Source organism: Lactuca sativa, chromosome 2 (assembly GCF_002870075.4).
Source record: "Lactuca sativa cultivar Salinas chromosome 2, Lsat_Salinas_v11, whole genome shotgun sequence".
Lineage (NCBI taxonomy): Eukaryota > Viridiplantae > Streptophyta > Magnoliopsida > Asterales > Asteraceae > Lactuca > Lactuca sativa.
Genome location: NC_056624.2, coordinates 230,235,563 through 230,263,202, shown reverse-complemented (window position 1 = coordinate 230,263,202; position 27,640 = coordinate 230,235,563). Strand labels below are relative to the sequence as shown.

The window sequence follows — 27,640 nt, the reverse complement described above, 5'->3', positions numbered from 1 at the left end:
CTTAGGTCAGGATATCATCAGCTAAAAATAAGAGAGCAAGATATCGAGAAAACTGCATTCAGAACTAGATATGGACACTACGAGTTCTTTGTTATGTCGTTTGGACTAACCAATGCTCCAGCAGCGTTCATGGATTTGATGAATAGGGTTTGTAATCCGTTCCTTGATAAATTTGTGATAGTGTTCATAGACGACATTCTGATTTACTCGAAAAGCCAAGAGGAGCATGGCAGACACTTACGAGAAGTGTTAGAAGTCTTGAAGAAGGAGAAGCTTTATGCAAAGTTCTCTAAGTGTGATTTTTGGATTCGTAAAGTCCAATTCTTGGGTCACGTGGTCAACCAAGAAGGGATAATGGTTGATCCAGCAAAGATAGAAGCTGTAATGAAGTGGGAGCAACCGAAAAGTCCCACGGAGATCCGAAGCTTTTTAGGATTAGTCGGATATTACCGAAGGTTTATCCAAGGCTTTTCTTCGATTGCTACTCCATTAACAGCTTTGACCCACAAAGGAGCTACTTATGCTTGGAGTGATAAGCATAAAGAAGCATTCGAGAAGCTAAAGAAGAAGCTATGCGAGGCACCGATACTTTCTTTACCCGATGGAGTTGAAGACTTCGCTGTTTATAGCGACGTGTCTGGGGTTGGATTGGGTTGTGTTCTGACCCAAAGAGAAAAGGTGATAGCATATGCGTCTCGACAGCTAAAGGAGCATGAAAAGAATTACCCGACTCATGATTTGGAGTTGGCAGCGGTAGTTTTCGCTCTAAAAATATGGAGGCATTACCTCTATGGCACGAAGTGAAAACTTTTCACTGATCATAAGAGTCTCCAATATCTCTTTAATCAGAAAGAATTGAATATGAAGCAACGACGCTGGCTAGAGTTACTCAAGGACTACGACTATGAGATACTTTAGCATCCCGGTAAAGCTAATGTTGTTGCTGATGCTCTCAGTCGGAAAGTCAATCTTGAAAGGAAAAGGCCAAGAGAGTTGAGAACTGAAGTTGTCTCGACTATTTTGGAAAGTATAAAGAAAGCTCAAAGCGAAGCTTCGGAGAAGAATGACCGAAAGGAGGAACATTTGGGCAAAACGTTGGTGTTCGGTGTAAACAGTCATGGACTGAAGGTGTTCCAAGATCGGATTTGGATACCTAAGACAGGAGGAGTCAGAGATCTTCTGATGGAAGAAGCTCACAAAACCATGTACTCGATTCATCCCGGTAGCACTAAAATGTATAGGGACCTAAAACCCTACTACTGGTGGCCGACGATGAAGCTTGATGTTGCAAAGTATGTGGCTGAGTGTGTGACTTGTGCGAGAGTAAAGACACAACATCAGAAACCGTACGGGAGTTTAGAACCATTGCATGTGCCTATGGGTAAGTAGGAAGGCATTGATATGGATTTTGTCACTAAAATGCCCCGAACAAAGAATGGTCACGACATGATTTCGGTGGTCGTTGATCGATTCACTAAGAGTGCGCATTTCATAGCAGCCAAGGAGAAATGGTCTATGGAGAAGCTTGCAAATTCTTACGTGAGGGAAATTGTGAGGCTTCACGGTGTTCCATTAACGATTGTGTCAGATCGTGATAGCCGTTTCACCTCGAGGTTTTGGAAAAGTCTACAAGAGGAATTGGGTACCAAGTTGTGTTTAAGTACAGCTTACCATCCGCAGACTAATGGCCGGAGTGAAAGAACAATACAAACACTTGAAGATATGCTGAGAGCATGTACCCTGGAATTCCTAGGTAACTGGGAGGAACATTTACCTTTGGTAGAATTTTCCTACAATAATAGTTTCCACTTGAGCATAAAGATGGCACCTTATCAAGCTTTGTACGGACATAAGTGTCGTACGCCGTCTTGTTGGCTTGAGGCTGGAGAAAAGCAGTTTATGGGTCCCGAGATGGTCCATCAAACCGCTGAAAAGTTGAAAATAATTAGAGAAAGAATGTTAGCAGCTCAAGATCGTCAAAAGAGCTATGCTAACAAGAAGCGAAGGCCAATGACCTTCGAAGTTGGAGATTTGGTTTTGCTTAAAGTCTCGCCGTGGAAGGGACTTATAAGATTTGGTAAAAGGGGAAAGTTAGGTCCAAGGTTAGTTGGACCGTTTAAAGTTCTTCAGAGGATTGGGAACCAAGCTTACAAGCTTGAACTACCATAGGAACTGAATGGAATTCACAACACTTTTCATATGTGTTATTTGAGGAAGTTCACGGGAGAAGTTCCTGATATAATTCCAATTTCTGAATTGAGAATTGATGGAAACAAGAGGTTAATTGAAGAACCAGAGGAAATTGTTGACCGAAAGACTAAGAAGCTTCGACGCAAGATGGTCGAATTAGTGCTTGTTCGTTGGAAACATTCGAATGGGCCAAATCTCAGCTGGGAAACAGAGAGTGACATGTTGAGTCGCTATCCGCATTTGTTTGTTGATGTGTGATTCCGGGGACGGAATCATCCTAAGGGGGAGAGAATTGTAACGCCCGCGTTTCCAGGCTAGGCATTTTCGTTGATGTAATAGTCTAGGTTAACCTTTGTAACCCGTTTTGAAATAATAGAAGTATATTATTTGAGTATTATGTGATTTGATTAATTAAGAATAAAATGAGCGTCAAAATTTAAGTGTAAAATAAACTTGATATCTTTGGATAATGTTGTAGTAGTTGAAACGAGGTTTCCGAATATATAAAGAACGCCCAAATCTGACTTCATATGAGGAAGTTATGATTTTCTGAAGTTTCGACTTAGCGGTATGCAGCCCGAAATACTCGCTTTGAGATCGAGCGGTTTTTAGTCGAATCAATCTAAACGAGAATCGAAGATCTCGTTGTTGGTATCGAAGCGATGAAAGGTTAGGCGAGAACAGACGTCAAACGAATAAATTATGAATTTATAACGAAGTTTTTCTGTCCCGGCCTACTAAAAATCATTAATAAAAATAAAGTCAAAATTAGCCAACGGAGTCTAAACGAAAGTTGTAGAGCGTAGTCTCACCTACGCGTGGATATAAAGATCGTTGCAAACGGAGTTCGTATGAAGAAGATATGAACCATCAAGTTGTTTTGTTTACAAGTCTGTATATGTATATATTTGTTGAATGACTTGTAATGTTATCGTTTATGCTTTATGGTCTGTATCGGAACATGACATCCCGAGTTTTCATTATATAATGAAAATACAGTTCTTTTATGAAATGCTTTGGTAAACATTGTTTTATCACGTTTTGTTTTTTAGAACAAATTCCGCAACTCTTTCAAATCAAAAGGATTTACTCTGAAATTATTTTAAAAGCATAAATGAAAATCGGTCTTTTCTGGCCGAGATTTTGGGGATGTCACATCAATACCATAGATTTGGCCTTCTAGGGTCCCTTTTTCACGTAAAGCTACAAACTTGGTGTCCATGCATGGGGCTTTTGGCTCAAAAATCCATAAAAAAAGGGGTTTATATGATACATGGGTCTCCCATGGCCATAAAGTTGGCACATTTATGCCATCGGAACCCTCAATGGTTCCAGATCTAAAGTCCTTATCCCAAAATCGTGGTTGCGTCCAAGAATGGCTCCAAAATGGCTTCTAAAAACCCTAAGTTACTCCAAAAGAGTATCTAATGAAAGGAGAAGTAAGGTCTAGACTTTTTACCTCCAATAAACAGGAAACGAAGCAAAACCTCTGGATCTCCTTGCTCCTTCTGAAATCCTAAGCTCCTTCTTCTTCTCTTCAACCTTCTAACTTGCACAAAATGGCACAAAGAGCTCAAAATCACTCAAAAACGGCTAGGGTTTCGTGGGGATAGTCTGGGGGTGTTAGAGGCTGCAAAGGGAACCACTTAAGGTGTTCAAATAGGTTGCAAACCCTAAATATCAGGGTTTTGTCCAGACAACTCCTACTCGTCGAGTCGGTCTCCCGACTCGTCGAGTAGGTCACTTAAAATTTGCGTGTAATGTCGAGTCTACTCGATGAGTTGGGCCTTCAACTCGCCGAGTCCTAGGGTAAAATACAATAATACTTGGAATTAAATACGTACAAGGAACCGGGTGTTACAGAAACGCAGCTATGGCTAGCATAACCCTTGTAAACTTTATCTTCGCAACTGGTGAGAAAGTCTCATCATAGTCAACTCCAGGAGTTTGAGTAAAGCCTTTCGCAACCAATCGCGCCTTATAAGTGTGCACTTTCCCATCCATATCGGTCTTCTTCTTGAAGATCCACTTGCACCTGACCGTCTTACGACCCGACACATTGTCAACCAAATTCCAAACTTGGTTGTCATACATGGAGTGGGTCTCACTGTCCATAGCCTCTTTCCACTTTGCAGACTCCGGGCCTTTCATGGCTTTCTTGTAGCTGTTAGGTTCATCCAAGTTTACTAGTGTATTATCACTAATAAACGTATCACCTTTGGTAGTAATATGAAAACCATGAAACTTCGGTGGAACACTAACTCTACTGGAACGTCTAAGAGGTAGGGACTAATCAACCGGTTCAACAGGAGTTTCCTCCTCAAGTTGAGCGCCAGTGTTAGAGGTTCCTTCATCACTTAATTCTTGAAGCTCTTCAAGATCAAATTGCCTCCCACTGTCCCCTTTGCTTATGAGTTCTCGCTCTCGGAAAACTCCTCTCCTCGCAATGAAGACAACATTGTCACTCGGTCTATAGAAGAGATATCCAAAGGACTTATATGGGTAGCCGATGAAACTACACCGCTCACTACGAGGTTCGAGCTTGTCGTGAGTCTCTCGTCTTACGAAAGCCTCGCAACCCCAAACCTTGATGTGTGCCAATGAGGGAGCTTTCCATGTCCACATCTCGTGAGGTATTTTGGCAACCTTCTTTACAAGGACTAAGTTAAGAATATGGGCGGCAGTCACTAAGGCATACCCCCATAATAAGATAGGTAACGAATCCTGACTCATCATGGAACGAACCATGTCTAGCAAGGTTCGATTACGCCTCTCAGCCACACCGTTCAACCGCGGTGTCCTAAGCGGCGCCAATTGCGAAACGATCCCGCATTCCTTGAGGTAGTCGTGAAATTCAAGACTAAGGTACTCTCCACCTCGATCGGATCGAAGCATCTTGATTTTCCTGCCCAGCTGATTCTCCACTTCTTGCTTAAACTCTTTGAACTTTTCAAAGGTTTTTGACTTGTGCTTGATTAAGTAGATATACCCATATCTGTTATAATCATCGGTGAAAGTCACATAGAAGCGGATTTCATCCCTTGTGGTGGGTCTAAAGGGCCCACACACATCGGTGTGTATGAGATCCAATAAACCCTCACCCCTTTCACAAGAACCAGTGAAGGGTCACTTGGTCATCTTTCCAAGTAAACAAGACTCGCACACGTCATCGTCCCTAAGGTCGAATGACTCCAAAACTCCATCCTTTTGGAGTTGGGCTATGCGTTTCTTATTGACATGTCCAAGACGACAATGCCACAAACATGCTTTGTCCAAACTATTGGAAGAGTCGATTTACAACACATTATTTCCTAAGTTGTCTACAACCATCATAGTTTCATATATTCCATTACAAGGCAATGCTTCAAAATAAAAAACACCATTAAGGAAAGCATTAATGGAACCTTTTTCATTATCAAACGAAAATCTAAATCCTTGTTTATATAAACCATGAAAAGAAATGATGTTTCTTGCCATTTCTAGCGAATAGCAACAATTATTCAACTCTAGTCCTAACCCACTACTAAGCACTAAAGAGTAAATTCCAATCTTGGTGACAGGCGATGATATTCTGTTCCCCATAATCAAGTTTATCTTTCCATGCTCCACATCCTTATTTCTTCTTAGGCCCTGCAAATCAGAACAAATGTGAAAACCACATTCTGTATCAAGAACGCAAGAAATAGCATGCGACGAGTTATTAAATTGAATAGTATAAATACATGCGAAGGACGACTTGATCTTCCTATCCTTGATATCTTGCAGATATTTCAGGCAACTTCGTTTCCAATGCCCCTTCTCATGGCAGCAGTAGCACTCTGTATCCTTCGGGTTGGAGGAGGGTGCAGCGGGACCAGCCTTGGTTCCACTAGAAGAGGTACCATCATGGGACTTTCCTTTATGGTGACTCTTTGAAGGAGCCTTCCTCTTCTTACCCTTCCCCTGCCCAATAGCCAAGACGGGGGCAGCAGTAGCGGGAGTTGATGCAACAGATTTGTCCTTGAGGTTGCTCTCAGCAGTCCTCAACAAGCCTTGAAGCTTGCTCAAGTTGACCTCCTCCTTGTTCATGTGGTAGGTCATGCGGAACTGGTTGAAACTAGGTGGCAAGGAGTGAAGAATGATATCAATCGCCAGCTCTTCATCGAAGTTAACATTTAACTTCAGCAGGTGGACGACATATCTCTGAATTTTCTACAGATGAGCAGTGACAGACTCTTTATCCCTCATCTTGGTCGTGATCATCGAAGTTCTTGACAATACCAGTCCCCTTTGTTTAATTAATCTCTTTTAGCCACACAATTAATTCTTAATTAGTTCTTGACCAATCTTAATTAAACCATAATATCCTTTCTCTCCATTAATCATCCATTCAAGTTGCTTTGATGAAGGCAACCGAAAAGGAACATGCTACAACCAGGTCAAGTACATACCAAATATAGTTATGGACTTAGACACTAATCCAACATAACCAGCATACCACTACTACAACATTCTATCATATAAGGATAGATACACCGATCTAGGAGATCACTGCATTACAACAATATCCTATATGTCAGGATACACATCTAACAGATCATCGTTACATAACAACATCCTATATACCAAGATACATAACCTAATGGGTCAGCATTGGTGCCTTCGACCTACATGTACAATGAGGAAAACTCACCTAAATCGAAGAACTCTAAGACACGACGATACGATCCCTTTTTTGCACTACTTGCACCTGCGAATCCACTATAGAGGAAAGATCAGGTGAATAACGTCTGGATCTACAAACTCCAAAGCAACCAACACTTATCCATTGAGCTCCTTCTTCTCCAAGATGCACTAAGAACACTACAAAGAACTCAAAAACTCAAGGATCTCACAAATGGGACTAGGGTTCGAAGTTAGGGTTAGAGAGGATGGGTGTTGAAGGAAATAAGGGTTTGGAATGAGTTAAGGTCTTTAAATAGGGCCCAAAACCCAAATATTAGGGTTTACATCAGCCTTGTATATGCACAACGTACTCTTGGTACGCCCAACGTACCAAGTTGAATCTTCATGATCATCCATGCCTAGTATCCCCAACGTACACCATGTATGCCGATGTACTAGGCTAAACCCAAAGCCTCCCTCACTTCTAACAGTCATAACTTCTTCGTTCCAACTCCATTTTGACAATCTTTATATCCACGGAAAGGTATTGAAGAGCCCTACAATATTATCTAGGTATCTTGGACTTAAAACTTCTCAAACAAAAATCCATATTTCATGCAAGACCCCGGCCTATGACTTTCCATTTTCTACCCTTTCGGCCCAAAACACAATTCAAAGGTTAAGATCTCGCAACCATCATTGCCTCCTTCCAAGAGGTCTAAACATCACCTCATTAAGGCCCAAAGCCTTTACAAAATTGATTGGGCTTCTTGTTCTGTGTAGTACATTCATAGGGTTGGCAAGTAGATCCAGTTTTGGGAAATCTTGTTTAGTGGTTTTCGCTATGAGTTAGGTCTTAGAGTTGGAAAGAGAGGTAATTAATGCAATTAAGTGTTTCAAGCGACTGGGTTGTTTGTTGGAATCAACTGCATAGTGGATGGTCTCCTGAGTTTGATATAGATACGTTGATTATATGAAGTGGTTAGCAGTATCATATGGATTGAGTTAGTGCAGTTAAAATTCTAACTGAGCCAGATTTCGAGGACGAAATCTAATTTAAGTGGGGGGGGGGAGTTGTAATACACGTCTCCCAGAATAGATTAATGTATGGCATAAAGGAGTCAAAGGCATGGTTTTTGAGGAAAACCATATGTTACGACGTAACAAGAAGGTTGTCACGGCGTGACATACCAGATATGAGAATGCGTTTTCGGATGGCTCTCACGACGTGACGAGAGTATGTGTTAAAGGATATTTGAGTAGGATGATAGTGGAGAAACAATTTTCTCTTGGATTGTGTAGGTTCACTTTCCAAACTAATATTTACACCTTATGCTTAGGTTATATGAAATTCAGTCTAGGATAATCCAAAAGAACACTTGTGTATCTAGGCACAAAAAAAACAAGCCAAATCGCTAGAAGGTTTTGAATTCATGTAGAAGAAGAAGATTTGAGAAGGATATATTACGACTCAATTAAGGAGTCGTATTTTATACTAAAATGATTAGAGTTTTCGTCTTCTAAATTAGTTAGGAGAATCACGAATTTAATGACATAATCAATGGTCACCAAAATTTATAAGATTTATCAATTTTACCATAATCACCCATTAGAATTCGGATTTTCCATAATGTAACTAATCCAAATTTCCGAAGACCTTTTAGGGCGCTGCCTCGAATCCCACGGGGGCGTTGCCCCAAAGACAATCGGGATCACCGTCAGGGGCTTTGTCCCTTGGACCTTGCTAGGGGCGCTGCTCATAAGACCCTGCAAGGGGGCGCGCCCCATTGACCCCCACCATTATGTCGTACCAGCTTATAAATCGATCTTATATATGCATGCATTACGCATTCTCCAAACATATAATATAGAGTACAAATGATAATCCCCTTAGCTTACATGTTAGGCCATGTTACATAAAATGTCTGGTGACACTAAAATCACCAACAATATGGTCTCGACGTGAAGATGGTTGTAGCCTAAGTCCATGATCTTTTAGGGTTTCCTTCGTATTTATACCTCTAATCTCGGATTTAGGGCTTCAATTCCAAGCTCCATCACCATCTAGAACCTTGAAGTAATCCCTAATACCCTCCTATTTATCTGTGAGTTTATTCATGTTGTTTTAGTACTCTTGGAAGGAAGAAGAACACCCTTGTGGTGTAGAGAAACTCTTGGTAAGATCGGAGTTTGTATTTAAGCCATTTATGGACCATTGTAAGTGTTCAAGATCAAAACATTATGTTGCTAGCTTCTAGATCTAGGCTTCTTGTCCCTTTTTCTTAATGATTGTGGAAGTTTGGATGGATAGATTCTATAAAGTTGGCAACTTTATGGGTATTTGAGGTCCCTTGAGTGTTATTTATGATGGATATGAAGTTTGGCTAAGTTTTGAAAACAATCATGTGAGTGTGGTTCCATTTCTTCATCATTTTGACTTAATATGTGATAAAAAACATGCATGTCTATAAAACATCGATTTTTAGAATGGTATTAGAGTATGAATGTCATTTAGAAAGTTGGAATGGAAGACTCAAAGGATTAAGGAATTAATGCAGTAATTTGTCCTAATTTGATGTAGTTAAGACGTGACCATGTGGGGGTCACGGCGTGACGATGAGTTTTCCCGATTATTTTGGATGGACTCTGTCACGACGTAAAGGCATTGTCATCACGACTTGACAATGGTTTTGATCACGGCTAAAGACTCTATAGATTATTCACATGTTAAAAACTATAAAAGTTCTTTGTTTTTTAATTACTGAAATATTGATAACTTTTTGAGTAGTCTGCTAAATTTGGTTTATATTTTCTGTTAAATCTGATTATTGAATGTCCAATATTTTTCATCTAATTTTATATTAAAAATAAATAATTTATTTATTTTGAAATAAAATAATATTTTTTTTATAATTTTTAATTGTGTAAAAGTTAATCATAATATATAATATATGTTTATTTAAAAAAAAATAGTTTGGATTAGTGTAAAAGATGGAATTGGATTATCGTGGTTAAACTTAAGACTTAAGAGCCTTTTGGGCTGGGCCGGCTGGGGATGAGAACTTGTATGAAGTTTGGATCGGTCTCTAGCTAGAGCCTAGAAGATAGGGAAACGACATCGTGTCATGAACTTGTACAACAGAGAAGGTATTACCAGGTCGTAGAAAGAACTGGAGGAAGCGTGGAAGCATCCAGAACAGACCCGAACCTCACTCAAAACCTCAGGTATCGTAGAAGCACCTAGAACCACCACCTTCATATAAAATCCCTCATACGCATCCCTCTTCCACATAACTGATTCTGTGCAATATCTCTCACTACTTATATCAATCACTCTCAAATTCTCCAACTAATTTTCACCGTTTTCGTTTTCTGATAAGACTGCAATGGCGGAGGTACAGATGGCCGATGCAGAGACGTTCGCTTTCCAGGCTGAAATCAACCAGTTGCTGAGTTTGATCATCAACACTTTCTACAGCAACAAGGAGATCTTCCTCCGAGAACTCATTAGCAATTCTTCTGATGCGTTGGATAAAATCCGATTCGAGAGCTTGACTGATAAGAGCAAACTGGATGCGCAACCCGAGCTTTTCATCCGGCTCGTTCCTGATAAGGTTAACAAGACCTTGTCGATCATTGATAGCGGTGTCGGAATGACAAAAGCAGGTAAATTATCGTATTCGTTTTTACGTCTTCAATCGATGGATTCTGTTGTCACCTTATATTGTACATCGTGCATTCCGTAATTTATAGTGTTAATTCGTAGATTTAGGTCCTCTATTACGTCGATTCGTAATTTTATCGTTAAAGTTTATAACTCCGCTCTGTTTCTGTTCATAATTTCCTGTGGATAGTCTAAAATGATACCACGATTTGCATGTAGCTTATACCTAACATATAATTAAGGATCAGTTATGATTTAACTAACTAGTTACAGAGGTTATGCGGAGTAAACTTAGGTTTTGCACTTGGTGATAAGTTTATAGTGTATATTATATTTTCTCAAACTTTCTTCTTTGTTCGTGTAAATAATGTACTGTGTCATCTGCTGTTATTATCTGACGAACTGGTCAGAGATAAGGCCAACTATAGGTCGTTTGGTTAAACACTAGTCACTAGTTAAGCAGAACTAACATGATTTACATCATTCGATGATACTATGCTTCTTATAATAATAAAATCTCCGGCGTTTTGCTCAAAATTCAAAAAACAGAGTCTAAGTGGTGCTTTGATCTATGCAGATTTGGTGAACAATTTGGGAACAATTGCTAGATCTGGAACCAAGGAATTCATGGAAGCACTTCAGGCTGGTGCTGATGTAAGCATGATTGGACAGTTCGGTGTAGGTTTCTATTCCGCGTATCTAGTTGCTGAAAAAGTCATTGTCACCACCAAACACAACGATGACGAGCAATACATCTGGGAGTCCCAAGCCGGTGGTTCATTCACCGTCACCAGGGATGCTGACGGTGAGCCACTCGGTAGAGGAACCAAGATCACTCTCTTCCTCAAAGAAGATCAGGTAATTGCACAATTCAGTTGACATTCTTCTTAGTTATCAGTTAGTGAGATTCATAGTAGAATTAGTTTCTAAACCGAGGTTTGATGTTCTACTTTGTGTAGTTGGAGTACCTAGAGGAAAGGAGAATTAAGGATCTGGTGAAGAAGCATTCCGAGTTTATCAGCTATCCGATCTATCTATGGACTGAAAAAACAACAGAGAAAGAGATCAGTGATGACGAAGATGAGGAGTCTTCTAAAAAAGAAGAGGAAGGTGACATTGAAGAGGTTGACGAAGAGAAAGAGAAGGAAAAGGGCAAGAAGAAGAAGATCAAAGAGGTTTCTCATGAATGGGAGCTCATCAACAAGCAGAAACCAATCTGGCTACGCAAACCGGAAGAAATCACCAAAGAAGAGTACGCTTCCTTCTACAAAAGCATTACTAACGACTGGGAAGATCATCTTGCAGTAAAACACTTCTCAGTTGAAGGACAGCTCGAATTCAAGGCGATTTTATTTGTTCCCAAAAGAGCCCCGTTTGATCTGTTCGACACACGTAAGAAAATGAACAACATCAAGCTATACGTGAGGAGAGTTTTCATCATGGACAACTGTGAGGAGTTGATCCCTGAGTGGCTTGGGTTTGTGAAGGGTGTTGTTGATTCTGATGACCTACCACTCAACATCTCCCGTGAAATGCTTCAGCAGAACAAGATTCTCAAAGTTATCAGGAAGAATTTGGTGAAGAAATGCATTGAGATGTTCAACGAGATTGCTGAAAACAAAGAGGACTACAACAAATTCTATGAAGCATTCTCCAAGAATCTGAAGTTGGGTATCCATGAAGACAGCCAAAACAGGCCTAAACTGGCAGATTTGCTTCGATACCATTCAACAAAAAGTGGAGATGAGTTGACCAGCTTGAAAGACTATGTGACACGTATGAAAGAAGGGCAGAAGGATATTTACTACATAACCGGTGAAAGCAAGAAGGCTGTTGAAAATTCACCGTTTTTGGAGAGACTGAAGAAGAAAGGGTATGAAGTGTTGTTCATGGTGGATGCTATTGATGAGTATGCGGTTGGACAGCTGAAGGAGTATGATGGGAAGAAGCTTGTGTCTGCTACAAAGGAAGGATTGAAGCTTGAGGATGAAACAGAGGAAGAGAAGCAGAAGAAGGAAGAAAAGAAGAAGTCGTTTGAGAATCTGTGCAAGACGATCAAGGATATTTTGGGAGACAAAGTGGAGAAGGTTGTGGTGTCTGATAGGATTGTGGACTCGCCTTGCTGTTTGGTGACTGGGGAGTACGGATGGACTGCTAATATGGAGAGGATTATGAAGGCACAGGCACTGAGGGATAGTAGCATGGGGTCTTACATGTCTAGCAAGAAGACTATGGAGATAAACCCTGATAATCCAATTATGGAGGAGTTGAGGAAGAGGGCTGAGGCGGATAAGAATGATAAGTCGGTTAAAGATTTGGTTTTGCTTTTGTTTGAGACTGCTCTGTTGACTTCTGGGTTTAGCTTGGAGGATCCTAATATGTTTGGAGGGAGGATCCACAGGATGTTGAAATTGGGGCTCAGCATTGACGAGGAAGAAGCTGGGGATGATGCTGAGATGCCTGTTTTGGAGGAAGAAGCTGCTGAGGAAAGTAAGATGGAGGAAGTCGATTAGATTGTTGTTGGTTTGTGCTGCGTCTGAATTGTTTAAATGGTTGTCTACAGTGGGTCAGTTTTATTCTTTTTCTTTTACTTTTTTCACTTCAACTTGTACCTGTGATGGAGTGTCTTTTGAGTCTCTCTACTTGTACTTGTTATGAAGAGTCTTTTGAGTACTAAGTGCATATTCTGGTTCATATAAGATCTTGAACGTTGTCAATTTTTGTTGGGTGACCTGTTCTTCTTTCTGCTCTCATTATTCATTTTTTAAAATCTCATATCGTATAACATCATCATATATCATGATACTTACTTGCCAAACAAAAAAACGGGTCAAATTATTTTATGTTGTGGTGCGCCATTTAGCTTTGATTATAGTGATAAGAGCTGAATCAGACTTTTCGCTAACACAAAAGAGCAACTCCAACTTGTTTCCATTAATTAAAAAACCTGATTTTTCATTTTTTGCAATATGTTTAAAGCATTCATGTTCTTTTAGCAAAAATTGACATTTTTTTGAGCTTTTTCTTTTAAGCCGAAGAAAACTTGATTGCGATCTATCAATTTTTATCCGTGAAGACAACTTTGTGCAATGATGAATCACTGATTCTGCATTTAAATAAATTACTTCAAAAAAAAAACATTTTATTGTTTAAAAATTAAAAAAATAAAATAGCATGACATTAAAAAAGTCTACTTAGAAAATAACTTTAAACCTACAGGCATAAAAAAATACACAAGAATTTGAAGAATGAGTGTGAATTAAGGATGTGATTGCTTTGATGGAAAGAGCAGCACTCCCGATAAATCGATATCCGGTGGAAAGAAACCTCTAATAGTAGCTTCTAATAGTGGCAGACTGCGAAGTTGAACCAGAAATCTTGATCCATGGTCCCCGGCTTGAAGTTGAAGCAGACGTCTAGAGGTGCCTTTCTTGAAAGAAATGTCGACCTATAATTCCTGGTCATGAAGTGGAAAAGGAAGATTTTTTATTTCAAAATTTTGTATTAAGGTGGATTTGATTTCAAGCCTTCTCTTTTCGTTGCTTTACAGAATTTATCTTTCTATCTATCAGTGAAGACTGAATTTAAGATTAGTTTTCATCAGTAAAACAATTTTAAGCTCCTCCCTGATCATATGTGATATATCTATTCTTTCTTTTATACCGTTCACATCGTTCTCCATTCTTTTCATGTCATCCAAATTTACCGCTTTGTCTTTGTTTTTGCGTTTTGTTTTGTCCCTTCCCATTGGTCGGGAAGGTGGTGTAACTTGAACGGGTTCATCATTGTTGAGGTCGAACCCAACATGAGCATCTGATGTAGTATGGTCTGATTCAAATGTTCTTGAGCACTTTGAACCAGTATCGATATACTTGTCGGATGTTTTTCTCATTTCCTATTTTTTGTTATCTTTTACGATATTCCAAAACATTTATAGAGCTTTCTTCAAAAAATGATACTCTTTATAGAACCTTTTTTTGTAACTCGCCTTCAAAAATGATTATGTTTTTCGTTTTTTTTTTTATCTTTGCATCTTTTGAAATATCGATTCATGATTGTGCCAATACTTTTCTTTGGATTCCCATCATTTGGTTGCCGTCTTCTCTTTTCTTTTACTTGGTGCTTTTGTGGGTTGAGTTTGTCAAACGATTTCAGGTTCGGAATCAGAAATTGGTGCTTGAGTTTCTTGAACGAATTCTAGTTGAAACAAAAAATCAAACAGATTAAAATCATGTCGGTTATGGTTTGTATTTGTGTTTGTCCTGTTTGTAGGAATTGATGTGAATAATACGGTAACATACCCCCATAGTGATAAAGTGAAGACGAATAAATCGGTTGATTATAAGGTCTTAGGATGTTTCTAATCGGTGTTTTTTGGTTGTTTGAGTTGTTGAAAAAAAAACATGTTGAGAGTTTTTGAAAAAAAAAATACTGAAAGATAGAACAATTGGATCGAAGTTTGGTAAATTAAGGGTTGTAAGGTTTTATAAAAAAGAAAAAATAAATAAATTCAAATTTTAAAAATGATCATTTATTGTTGGGAAAAGAAAAAGCAAGAGAGGGTGAGGCCAAAACCAGAAATATGCAGTCAAACTGCGCAGGAAACCGCATGGTGGGAGCCATGTTCCCCATTGCCAATGTGGCAAACCCACGGCCAAATAGCTGCCACACCCTTTGGTCTTATAAATAGATTATAACCTAAGTTGTCACTAACAACGTATCAAACAGTCACATCAACTCAAAATCAACATGCTACCATAAACTAGTTTATCAAAAAACCTATCTCAAATGGGTTTACTAAAAACCTAACTTAGAAGCTATTTTATTAGCTGCTTTAGGAGTCAACCAAACACTAATGTGCAACAAACACATAACATGACGATGAGCTGCACAAGAATAATGTTAGGCGTCAAAGTGATCCTTTATTGAAATGCTCACTAACGAAAATCATCGTTAAACTATTAATGAGCATGTGTAAATGTTTTAGAATAATAATCTACTCAAAATAAAACTTAAGTAATAAATGACTAATGGTCATCAGCATAGAGGCTTTTAAAGATTGTTGATCATTTCGAAGACATGATATGGGAGTACTAAAAACATGAAAGCAGCATCCGAATCCAAATGTATCATGAAAGCAAAATGGCATTCATATCTAGACAAAAAGGTAGTAACAATATTCCAATAATATCACAAAGAAAAAACCATAAAACAGAAAACCTCAAATTTAAATAAGAGTCTGGAACTAATAAAAGGTTTAGGAGAAACTTGAGCTTGGTGGTGCACCAGCACCACCACCATAACCACCACCTCCACGACCAAAGCTGGGTCTCCCACCATCACCCTGCAAATTCAGTTCATAACAAATCAATCACAGCCTTCCAATATAAATGACTGCTTACTTTTTTGTTACGAATGTAGATCCATAATCCAAACTTTCCATGGCTCAAACAATCAATGAATACTTAAAGAATGTTTGAAACAAACAACATTAAATATGAACTTAGATCATGTACTTCTTATACGAAACACCATAGACCATGGCAAAAAGAACAACTTGAAAGGGTTGATCTAAATTCAATTTCAGCTTTAAAACTAAATGCATTTCTGTTTTCAATCATAACACACCCTTCGTCAAGAAATGCAAGCATAAAAGCAGTGAAAACATTACCCTGTTAAAAGCAGGCTGGTAATCCGCCGGAGCTCCACCCTTCTCGCCGCCAAATTCCCCAGGAGGTCCTCTAGGACCACCACGGTATCCATCCCTATCACCGAATCTCGGTCTGTCCCCTTCAAATCTCGGTGGCCCACTACAAAATTACAACACAAAAATCAAAAATCCATCGAAACAAAACCCCAAATGAAGATGTAAATGTTAATTTACCGTGGACGATCGCCGGGAGGTCCGCCCATGGGACGGCCGAGGGGCTTGGCTGACTTCTTGAGAGTAGCAGGTACAATATCAGATGGAAGGTTCAGGTAAGTCCTCAAGAACTCGATCCCGTCATTAGTGAGATACCAATAGTAATGCATCCAGGCAAATGTCTCACGCACGTATTCCTTCGATTTGAAGCTTTGCATTAGCTTAATCACCTGCAAATTTGGCACATCGATATCTGGATGCTTAGCCAAATTGTAATCCTTCTTTGCATAGCATACTCCCTCTGCATAGACAATAAATCCCCATAACAATTAGTATCATCAATGCCGTTAGACATATACGAAGCTTTATTATGCATACAAACGGAGTAAGTGAGACCTTGGAAGAGGTATTTGGATATCGCTCTACGATTCTTCTCAGGGATAATCTGAAAAAGTCAAAACCCAACGGATATCAGAATCTCTGAATCCACATAATATTTTTGAGAACATTACAGCTTTACAAGATTAAAAACACAGTGCGGAGATTTACCATGGCTGCTGCTTCACTTCGAGATTGGTAGACGGGAGGGAGGGTTCTTGTGTTTGTCGATAAAACCCTAGAATAGATAGTAAGCGTTTTTGTGGATAGACTTGTTGCCAAGTTTAAAGCCCGTTTGCATGGCCCGTAGAGTATGCGGGCCGGACTTTAATGGAATCCGAATTTTTTTTTTTTTTTTTTTTTTTTTGCATATTTTAAAGTATCATCTTATCTTATATTAAATAAATCTTAGAACAAATTACGTAAACAAATTACATAATTGAATTTTATGATGACAATTATCATAATCGTTATATTTTTGGTTGTTATGATTTCGATAGTTTATATGACTGTTGTTTTATTTTGTTTCGTGATTTATCTAAATTTGTTGGATTTTTTTTTCTTATTGTAACTAGTTTATAACCTTTAGAAACCACAGTTACAAAATTAATTAAACATTCATAACAAAAACTCAAAATTATTAATCAATTATTTTAAATAAATTATTAATTAATAGATATTTTTTAGTTATAAAATATAATAGTTGATTCAAATAAATACGTGAAATTATATCACTTTATAATCTACATTAATTTTATTTTATTTTTTATTCTGATGTTATTAATTTAATGTAATTAAAATATTTAAAATTTGAAATTGATAATCATTAGGTTGACAAGTGGCATGACATTAATTAAGATGTCTAATATGGTAACACATGACAAAACAATTACTTTGTTATTAGTATATAAAGAATTAAATTAACATTTTAAATATTACAAAATAACTCGTCCACCTTTTTATTATCCTTTCTTCCTCCCACCACCACTCTCCTCCCACAAATCCTATTCATTTCCCAGCTCACTCTTTCGTTACCGGTTAAGAATTACCACCACCCATCGTTGCTAGTCATGGTCCATGGCCACAACTATAATATAAGGCAAGATACTCATCAAAGCAGGGAGTGACTACTATATAGACAATTAACTTCGAGACTGAGAGATTGAGCTAACCATAATCATATTCCTAATCTGTGCAAATGTAGCCAATTGTCTTACTCTATTGGTCATAGTTTCTTACTGTTGCAGCCGATGCTTGTTTGCACGCGAGTGAACCAACCCAACAAATAAGGAAATGATGTCTCACATAGATTTTGAGAATGGTTCTATATGCATTAATGGAAACGTTCTTACTCCCCCATAAGGAATTGTTTGAAGGATAACTAATGTAAGCTGCTCGGGAGAAAAGGTACATCTGGTTAGAATGTTAGATCCAATCTATTCTTGAAATAAATAATTCACACATACTCCTTTTTCAAATAAGATCAAGACCCCTGGCACTAAACTTAGATTTATTATATTTGTTTCTTCGATTTGTATGAAGGGAAGATGTAGCATTAAATGTAAGAAAAAACCTAACTGGAAAAGCAACACTTAGTAGTCCAGTTGTAATGTCCCAAAAATTATAATGTAACATCCCAAAATTCAAGACCAAAAATTTCTTTTTAATAAAACATTACTTTAACCAAAGACAACATTCCAAAACATAATCTGAGTATAAGTTTTCAAACACATGTTTATTATCAGAGTAAACATTACCAGGCTGACTAATCTATGGTGTGTGTCATGCGATCACCCCGAGCTCCTCCCTCCGCTACCGGAAGTACCTGAAAACAAAACTGAAAACCATAAGCACGAAGCTTAGTGAGTTCCCCACCCTACCACATACCATGCGCATAACTGCGCACTGCACATACTGGGCCAAGCCCTCTAACTAGCTGCAGCTAACACACACTGAAAATACTTGGCCACGCCCGCTATCTTGGGCCCCGCCCTCTACCTCGGGCCTCGCCCGCTACAACGGCCCCGCCGCTCCAGGCCTCGCCTGGCTTCGAGCCCCGCTCGGATACAAATCTGTTTCACTTAGGCCTCGCCTGTCACAGGGCCCCGCCCACTAACATATAATAGCACATAAACATATCACATAACATCACATAAGCTAACATATACTAACAACTCTTGCTCTAAGGCCTCGCCTATCTTTGGACCCCGCCCGTGTCCTGCTATTGATGAGTCATGGAACCTCGTCCATACTCCTGCTGATAGTGAGATAAGGGCCCAGCCCACCCTCACTCCTTTCCTAACTTGGGCCTCGCCCCTGCTCTGCTGCTACTGAGATGTGGAACACCATCCACATTATGCTATTGGTGAGATATGGGACCTCGCCCACACTCACCTACCTACCAGGCACATACAAGTATCACACAGAGGCAACAAGTATAAACTATCACATAAACCTCTCCTTGGGCACCCGCCCTCTATCATTGGACCTCGTCCGAATATCATACTAGCATACTGTGCCTAGGGCTAACCCCCGGGTCTTCTACTCATAACTACATGGGCCGGCATTGTGGCCGTAGACCCATTCATACAAAGGGAAACTCACCTGATACTGCTGAACTGCTGCTGCTAACCCCTTTGACCGCTACCTGACCACTGACTCCGAACTGCTGCTCCGCTAGTTCCCCGAGCTACCAATGTCAACATAACACTTAGTCTAACTGACCTTCAAAGGTCAACCAAGTCAACTCTGGTCAAAGTCAACGTCCTGGGCAAAGTCAACCTTCCAGGTCAACCCTACTCGTCGAGTCAGCCCCTGACTCACGACTCTACTCGCCGAGTCAGCCCTGACTTGCCGAGTCTACTGATTCTCGATTCCTGTCCTGACCAACTCACTGAGTCCTGGCTCGACTCGCTGATTCGAGACTTAACTCGAAGGGTTTGGGACCACGCGACCTGACTCGCCGAGTCTAAGAACAGACTCGCCGAGCACACGACAATCTTCATCCAACTCGCCGAGTTCATGCTCATCTTCATCCGACTCGACGAGCTGTTCATCCCACTCGTCGAGTTCCTCCTCATCTTCAAGCTACTCGCCGAGTCCACTCGAAGGACTCGCCGAGTCCAATAAGATCCACTTACATGCAGAGGACTTCCGAGTCATGCATGAACTCCAAACTGTAGATCTACCCTTCCCAAGCCTATTCCTCACGTAAAGTTGCAAACTTTACGTGTAGAGAGGGAGATCTAGGCAAAATGCACCAATAACTAGGGTTTAAGACCAAGAGGCTCCAAAATCCACCCAATGGCTGGTACTTTACGGGATTCTAAACCAACACAAGCATGGTAGCAACCTCAGATCTGGACCTCAAGCTTGAAATTGATCTTAGGCATGGCTTAAAAGCCCCAAAACTCATAACCAAATAAGATCTAAAGGAGGGAAACGAATTGATACGTTCAAATGCTCTGAAATGTTCCCCAAACTTCAGATCCAAAGCCACTCCTTGATGCTTCAAAGATTCTCACTTCTTCTTCTTCTTCTAAATCACTCAAAAATGGCCAAAAGAATAAATCATCACAATGGAGGCTTATGGTGCGGCGTTCTGGGTGTGAGAGGCAGTAAAGGAGCCCTAGGAAGAAGATTGAGACGTTTAAATAGGCTCCAAGCCCCGGATTTAAGGTTTTCCTCGCACAGACCAGACTCGCCGAGTCCACTTGGCCGACTCGCCGAGTTAGTCACTTACTCCTCGACCCAGATCCCGCTCCGACTCGCCGAGTCCTTCCTTGGACTCGCCGAGTCCCTCCTAAATTTAGGGTTTCCTTTACTTTCTTGGCTTTCAAAATCTTGGGTGTTACATATAAGATAAAATTTTAATTTTTAATTCAGCCAGAAACACCAATTATCCTTTTTCCAGTTATTCAAAAGTATATAGTAACAAAACAGTTAGTAGAATCCTAAAATCATAAAGTTGCAGAAACATGGGTGGATGTGCTGCGATTCCCTTTTGAACCGGACGTACCTGAAACCAAAACCATAAAACCATAAGCACAAAGCTTAGTGAGTTCCCCAAAATATCACAAACCATACATATCTTGGGCCTAGCCCACCATAATAGGTCTAACCCTGCCAAACCAATAGGCCCAACCCGACATACAAATGCAAGAGTCACATAGATAGATAGCATCCTACATAACATACAATGAGCCTAACATACAAATGGGCCTAGCCCGTTATATAGTGTGCCTAGCCCAACATGTCATGCAAGAGTCACAAAGACAACTAGTGTGACATCCCCAAAATCACGGCCAGAAAAGACCGGTTTGTTTATGCTTTGTTTAAAAATCAGAGTAACATTTTAAATGAAAGTGTTGCGGAATTTGTCCCAAAACAAAATATGATAAAGATTTATCAAAAGCATTTCCGTAGAAATGTATTTCATTAAAAGACTTGGGATGTCATGTTCGTACAGATCAAAAGCATAAACAGTACAATATAAGCCTTACTACATTATTTCGTATCTACAGGCCTATATCCGTAATCCCCCGTCCAACATCATATCTATGCTCAAGCGCCACTACCTGTAATACATAAAACTGAGTGGGTCAGGCTTGGGAGCCTGGTGAGCACATAGGGTTTCAACCCACAATAAATAAGTTTATTAACTTCATTAAATTAAACAAACCCGATTACCCGTTCCCGTTATCCTCACACTACGTCCCTAAGCATCTATCATAAGGGACCTATCATAAGGATTATCATCGGGACGGACACTACTGCTAAGGGGATTCCTCAACAATAAATGTCCTTAAGGCAACCATGTGGGGGATGGAGTACATCTGGTGAGCACACAGTCCAAATAAACACACAGTTCGAATAAACACCTACAGGTTGCGAGCCTGCTAGTGTTCCACTGGACTGTCTAGAATAGTCCGTGGTCGTCATCTATACTCCGCTAGATGACTAGATCATCAATAACATCTATAACGAGGCCTCTCATTATTTCATTTTATCACACAACAACTAATACATCTACCCATGTTTTACCCCAACATTTTCGTAGATATAAAATAAATATACAGTTTAAATCTTTGAAAACATGTATAAAAATGTTCATCTGGCATAGATAGCAAGTATTCAGGTAATATGCACACATAGCACGTAATTTATATAAAATACTTCATATCTATGTGTAAGCTGAAAGTAACTATGCACTCACAACACGTAATATATATAAATACTTCATATTTATGTGTAAGTTGAAAGTAACTATGCACTCACCTTGTAAGGTGGTGACTCGGCACTCGGACAACTCTTCGTTACTTCTTAAAACAATTTTTCCTTGACCAAAACCTTGTATTAATACCACTAGAGTTTAGTTTTAACGTTAATCGCGACTAATTAATAGTCTAGTTATTATTACTATTATATAAACGTTAAATAACACTCAATATAACTCATAATAATAGCCCAAATAATTATTTTAAGGTCCTAATAATGTTACTATAATTAAATAAAAGCTATATTAAATATATTATAGGCGTAACTCACTTACAATGGGTTTTTATTAAAAACCGGGCTTCGTTCGAGCAGCGTTTCCGAGCCGAAAGCTTTTCTTCTCGGAGCCGTCGGGCGCTCCGGGGCTTTCTTCTCGTGATAGGGAGGTTCCCTAGACTTGGGAGGGGTTTAGGGAGGCTAGAGAGAAGTTAGAGAGAGAAAGAGAGGCTTATGGTGTGAAGAAAATATGAGGAGTTCACCCTTGTATTTATAGGAGTTTTATAGTAAAGTAGTCTCTAAGCTTCGTCCGTAACTTCTGCATACGAGCTCCGTTTTTGTCTGTCTTTTTTACCGTTGAGTTCCTATTAATGAGATCTTCAACTTTCATTTAGACCTCGTTAGCTAATTCTCATTTTATCTCGGATTTACAAAACTGTATCGAATTCGCCGCGCTCGAAAAGTAGAGACTAAGCTTCGTCCATAACTTTCGCATACGAGTTTCGTTTTTGTCTGTATTTTTACCGTTGAGTTCCTATTAATGAGATCTTCAACTCTCATTTAGACCTCGTTGGCTAATTCTCATTCTATCTCGGATTTACAAAACTGTATCGAATTCGTCGCGCTCGAAAAGTAGGGACTAAGCTTCGTCCATATCTTTCGCATACGAGCTCTATTATCGACGTTCTTTATATCCACGCGTTGGTATTTATGAGTACTACAACTTTCATTTAGATCCCGTCGGCTAAAAATCGACCGATCTAAAATTCAGATTTCGGGTTGTGCACTGCTATGCTAAATCTTAGAAAAACCATAACTTCCTCATACGAAGTCAGATTTGGGCATTCTTTTTATCAATGTTCTTAGTTTAACATATTCTACGACTTTCGTTTAGAGCGCTAAGGCTAAATCTCGCTCTATCGTAAATTCACTATTTACGCTTCCCAGTATCGTGTCGGTTCTGTCGCGAAACTTCGACGGGTCATAACTTCTTCGTTATAACTCGGATTTCGGCGTTCCTTATATGCACGGAAACCTTGATACATATTCTACAACTTTATGTAGAGATATCGGGGTTATCTCACACTTTAATTTTGACGTTCATTTTTATTTTTTTATTAATTTATACATTTATAATTAAATAATAAACACATAAACACACATAATTTACATAATACTCAAATATTTCATCTTTATTACTTCAAAAAGAGTTACAAGAGTTGACCTAGACTATTACATTGACAAAAATGCTTAGCCCTGAAACCCGTGCGTTACAACTAGCATAACAGATCTTATTGGGCCGACATTGGTTCCTTCGACCCACTGGTACAGTCAGGAGACTCACCTCAGTCCAAAATAACTGAAACACGCACGTTGTTGCACCTGATATCCTCACACTGAACATAATCAAATCACCCCTAGTCAATAATTAAGACAATTTCCTAAAATCCGATGCCCAAAACATATCATATCCTTCTAATGGGTAAAAGACTATTTTACCCTTCCCATATCTGACCCAACATCTCACGACCCACCCCCCAAAATACCCAAGGCCCATAATGAGCTATCCAGGAGTACGCCTCGTGTACTAGGTTGGTACACCCTACATACTGATAAGATTCATATTTAAATCTTATTAGTTCAACACTACTTGTGAGGTGAGTTTTCCTCACTGTACTTTCGGGTCAAAGGTACCAAGGCCTGCCCATTGGTTTGATAACCCAACATTGTTGATATACTGAGTATGATATAGATATGCATGCTAGTTTTGATATGCTAGTCTGGTATATCTGTATGACTACCTGTGATATTGTCTGTTTATTTGTATATGATATTATATGTTATATGTCGACACATTGTATGGGTTGGGTTGAGTTTGGACCTTTATGAGTTTAGAGCACTCTAGATATTATTAGTTGTCCTTTAATGCATTTTAGGACTTGTAGATTTATAAAAATGGTTGCTTGATCATTTCCTATAGTCCATGCATGAGTAAAGTGACTTTGAGCGTGATGGAAGTTAGAGTTTGTTGCATTGGGTCCATTCTAGCCATGCAAATGCTTAAAGTCGACGACTTTATGGATTAAGACATCATAGGATGGTCAGATCTGAAGTTGGGTTAGATGTCTTAACGGATCAAGACATAAAAGTTGGTGAAAACTGAATCGGTGGAGTACGTCGGGCATACTCCTGGCTACGCCCCGCATAGCCGGTTCCATCCTCGATTGGTTATTGTTCGAGTAGTATGCCCCGTGTAAGAAAGAGTACGCCTAACGTACGCGTTGGGCAATTGACTTTTGACTTTTGGTCAAGATTTAGGGTTTTGGACCATGAGAAGGGAAAAATTGTATTTTTTTCCCTTAAAGGACTTAGTTGTGGGATTTGGACTCGCGGGTTGAGTTTTAGACCTTAATTATTAATTATGGTTAATTATTTCGTTGATTAGGCGGAGTCTAGTTTGGGTGTGGGATTTACTTGTTGTTAGTATCAGGTGAGTCTCCTCACTTATTCTTACATATGTGGTAGAATAGTTGTATTTGTGAGGAACAACTGGGTCTAACTGTTACTCCCTCCGTCCCAAAATGATAGTCAATTTTTGACTTTTAAAGTCTTTTTTCTTCAACTTTAACATTAAATATTTTTATTTGTATTATATATTACTTGATAAAACTTATAAAAATGAAAAAACATTTAAAATACAATCCATTCATATATTTTGCATGAATTATTATCTATCAAAAACAAAAATATATAAGGTCAAAGTTGAAGAAAAAAGACCTCAAAAATCAAAAGTGGACTATCAATTTGGGACGGAGGTAGTATTTTGTATTATGTTGTCTATGTGTGACTGAGACTGTGGATAGTCTCCAGGGCTGCTGATAACCCATATGGCGTGTTATTGCCCACCGGGACTGTTGATAGTCCTCGTGGTTGCTGATAACCCATAGTTGTGTATTTATGTGTGTTGTATATGCTATCTTGGGGAAATCAGTAAGATTCGTGCTTACAGTTGTTGATTTATGTGCTTTAGGTACTTATAAGGATCATGATTCGTGGGAAGATGAAGGTTTGATTGTACACACTCGCTGAGAGATTTGTTACTGGGACAATTTGACATACTCTGATATTTTGTGATGATGTTTGTCTTAGACACTTATGTTTTTGGATGAATTAGTTTGTGAAACTTTATTTTGGGAAATTAAAAATGAAAAAAATTGGTTTAAAATTTGAGGTGTTACATAGCCCCCCAAAATATCACATACAACACAGTACAAAATAAACAACTGAGTTATCAGCAACCTTGGAGACTAACCGAAGTCTCAGTGGGCAACCAGCACACCATATGGGTTATTAGCAACCCTAGAACTACCCGAAGTCTCGACAGATATAAAGCAACACAAAAACAGTAATAACACTCAGACCCAACTGATCACACACACACACACACACACACACACACACACACACACACACACACACATATATATATATATATATATTATACCACACATGTAAGAATAAGTGAGGATACTCATCTGGTACTAATGACTGGTATAACTTGTGACATCCTCATTTTCACGGCCAGGAAAGAACGATTTTGTTTATGCTTTGTTTAAAAATCAGAGTAATATTTTAAATAAAAGTGTTACGAAATTTGTCCCAAAACAAAATATGATAAAGATTTCTAAAAAGCATTTCCGTAGAAATGTATTTCATTAAAAAAGACTCGGGATGTCATGTTCGATTGTAACGACCCAAAAATACGACCCAAAAATTTCGTTTTTAATACCATCAAAACTATAATTAGAGTATCATATAGATAAACCATGCGTGATATGTCCCAAAAGATAATAAAGTACTGTGCGGAAAATGTAACATGCTATATCCAAAACAACAACTAAATCAAATCCAACTAAAGCTGAAACGGTGGTGTGTGCAATGCCGTCATCCAGAGCTCTTCCCTTTGCTTGCGGAAGTACCTGAAACCAAAACTGAAACTGTAAGCACGAAGCTTAGTGAGCTCCCCCAACTTACCACATACCATACAACAACATATAAACACATATTGGGCCTTGCCCACTGCATCGGGTCGGGACCCGGAAAACTGCATCGGACCGAAGTCCGGAACTGACTGGGACCTTGTCCCCTGCATCGGACCGAAGTCCGGAACTAACTGCATCGGACCGAAGTCCGGAACTGACTGCATCGGACCGAAGTCCGGAACTAACTGGGACCGTGTCCCCTGCATCGGACCGAGGTCCGGGACTGACTGCGCATAGCATAGCATATCATAACAATTTATACTGCATACTGCATCGGGCCGTGGCCCGGAACATAAACACATACACATAGCACATAGGACATGTCTGTACCACGAAGGCATCAAACATACTAACTACTACATCGGACCGAAGTCCGGAAACTACTATTAACTGGACGGGTCGGCATTGTGGCCTTAGACCCGCCCCTACGGGAAGGAAACTCACCTCGTAAGCTAGCGGATGAGGGTGCGGCTCGGAAAGCTAACGGCTGCTGCTCCTGAATCTCCTCGGCTACAAATCCATAAACATACTCAATCAATCACTAGCACTATACTCAGGGTAAAATGACTCTTTTACCCTTGGTCAAAGTTGACTTACTCAGGGCTGACTCGCCGAGTCGGGATACCCGACTCGCCGAGTCCTAGACTCTCCGTCCAACTCTTACCAGCTGTTACTCGTCGAGTGTGGCATCGACTCGACGAGTATCCTCTGGATCCAAAAACTCAGATGATCTTCATCCGACTCGCCGAGTCAGATGAACAGACTCGACGAGTTGTTCTTAATCCTCAAGGAGATTGCCTTGGACTCGCCGAGTTGTATGAACAAACTCGCCGAGTCCCTCCATTACTGAGTCTACTCTTAACTCGCTGAGCCCACTCCCTAACTCACCTTGGACACTCGACACTGAAGAAACTGAAGAACTCGGGACTCGCGATCTGACTCGTCGAGTCGTTCTTCCGACTCGCCGAGTCGCCGCCATGCAACATATTTTTACTCGATTTCTCTTGAATCCAACACATGCAAATGATAGATCTAGGTCCATTAAGCTGTTTTACCACGTAAAGTTTCCAACTTTACGTGCACAACCACATGAATGAGGGAAATAAGACTAAAATATGCACAAAAAGGGTAGATCCATGGCTAATAAGCAATGTAACTCCAAAAAGACAGTGGATCTGGACTCTTCAACACCCCAACACTCAGATCCAAAGGTATTTCGGCTCAATAACACAATCAAGCAAGCATAAAGCTTGGAACAAGCATCAAATAGCCCTTAAAAGAGCTCTAATGGAAGTTTAAGCATGAAACCAGAAGAGAACTCCGAAAATACCTCAATAAGTTCACACTTGATCTTGGATCTTGGCACTA

At 39.6% G+C, this 27,640-nt stretch overlaps 2 protein-coding genes across 2 annotated transcripts; one reads left to right on the top strand and one right to left on the bottom strand.

The window, feature by feature from the left end:
* The first annotated feature begins 10,113 nt into the window (after positions 1–10,113).
* LOC111888460 (heat shock protein 83) lies at positions 10,114–13,215 on the top strand. The gene is made up of 3 exons (XM_023884631.2): positions 10,114–10,500; positions 11,076–11,356; positions 11,458–13,215. Exons 1-3 carry the CDS (start codon positions 10,221–10,223, stop codon positions 13,009–13,011), a joined length of 2,115 nt encoding a protein of 704 aa, XP_023740399.1. The 5' UTR covers positions 10,114–10,220; the 3' UTR covers positions 13,012–13,215.
* A 2,410-nt stretch (positions 13,216–15,625) lies between these two features.
* On the bottom strand, positions 15,626–17,020 carry LOC111888458 (40S ribosomal protein S10-1). Its single transcript, XM_023884629.3, has 5 exons — positions 16,911–17,020; positions 16,758–16,806; positions 16,383–16,662; positions 16,170–16,308; positions 15,626–15,842 (listed from the first exon to the last, which is right to left on the bottom strand). Exons 1-5 carry the CDS (start codon positions 16,911–16,913, stop codon positions 15,756–15,758), a joined length of 558 nt encoding a protein of 185 aa, XP_023740397.1. The 5' UTR covers positions 16,914–17,020; the 3' UTR covers positions 15,626–15,755.
* Between the last annotated feature and the right edge of the window lie 10,620 nt (positions 17,021–27,640).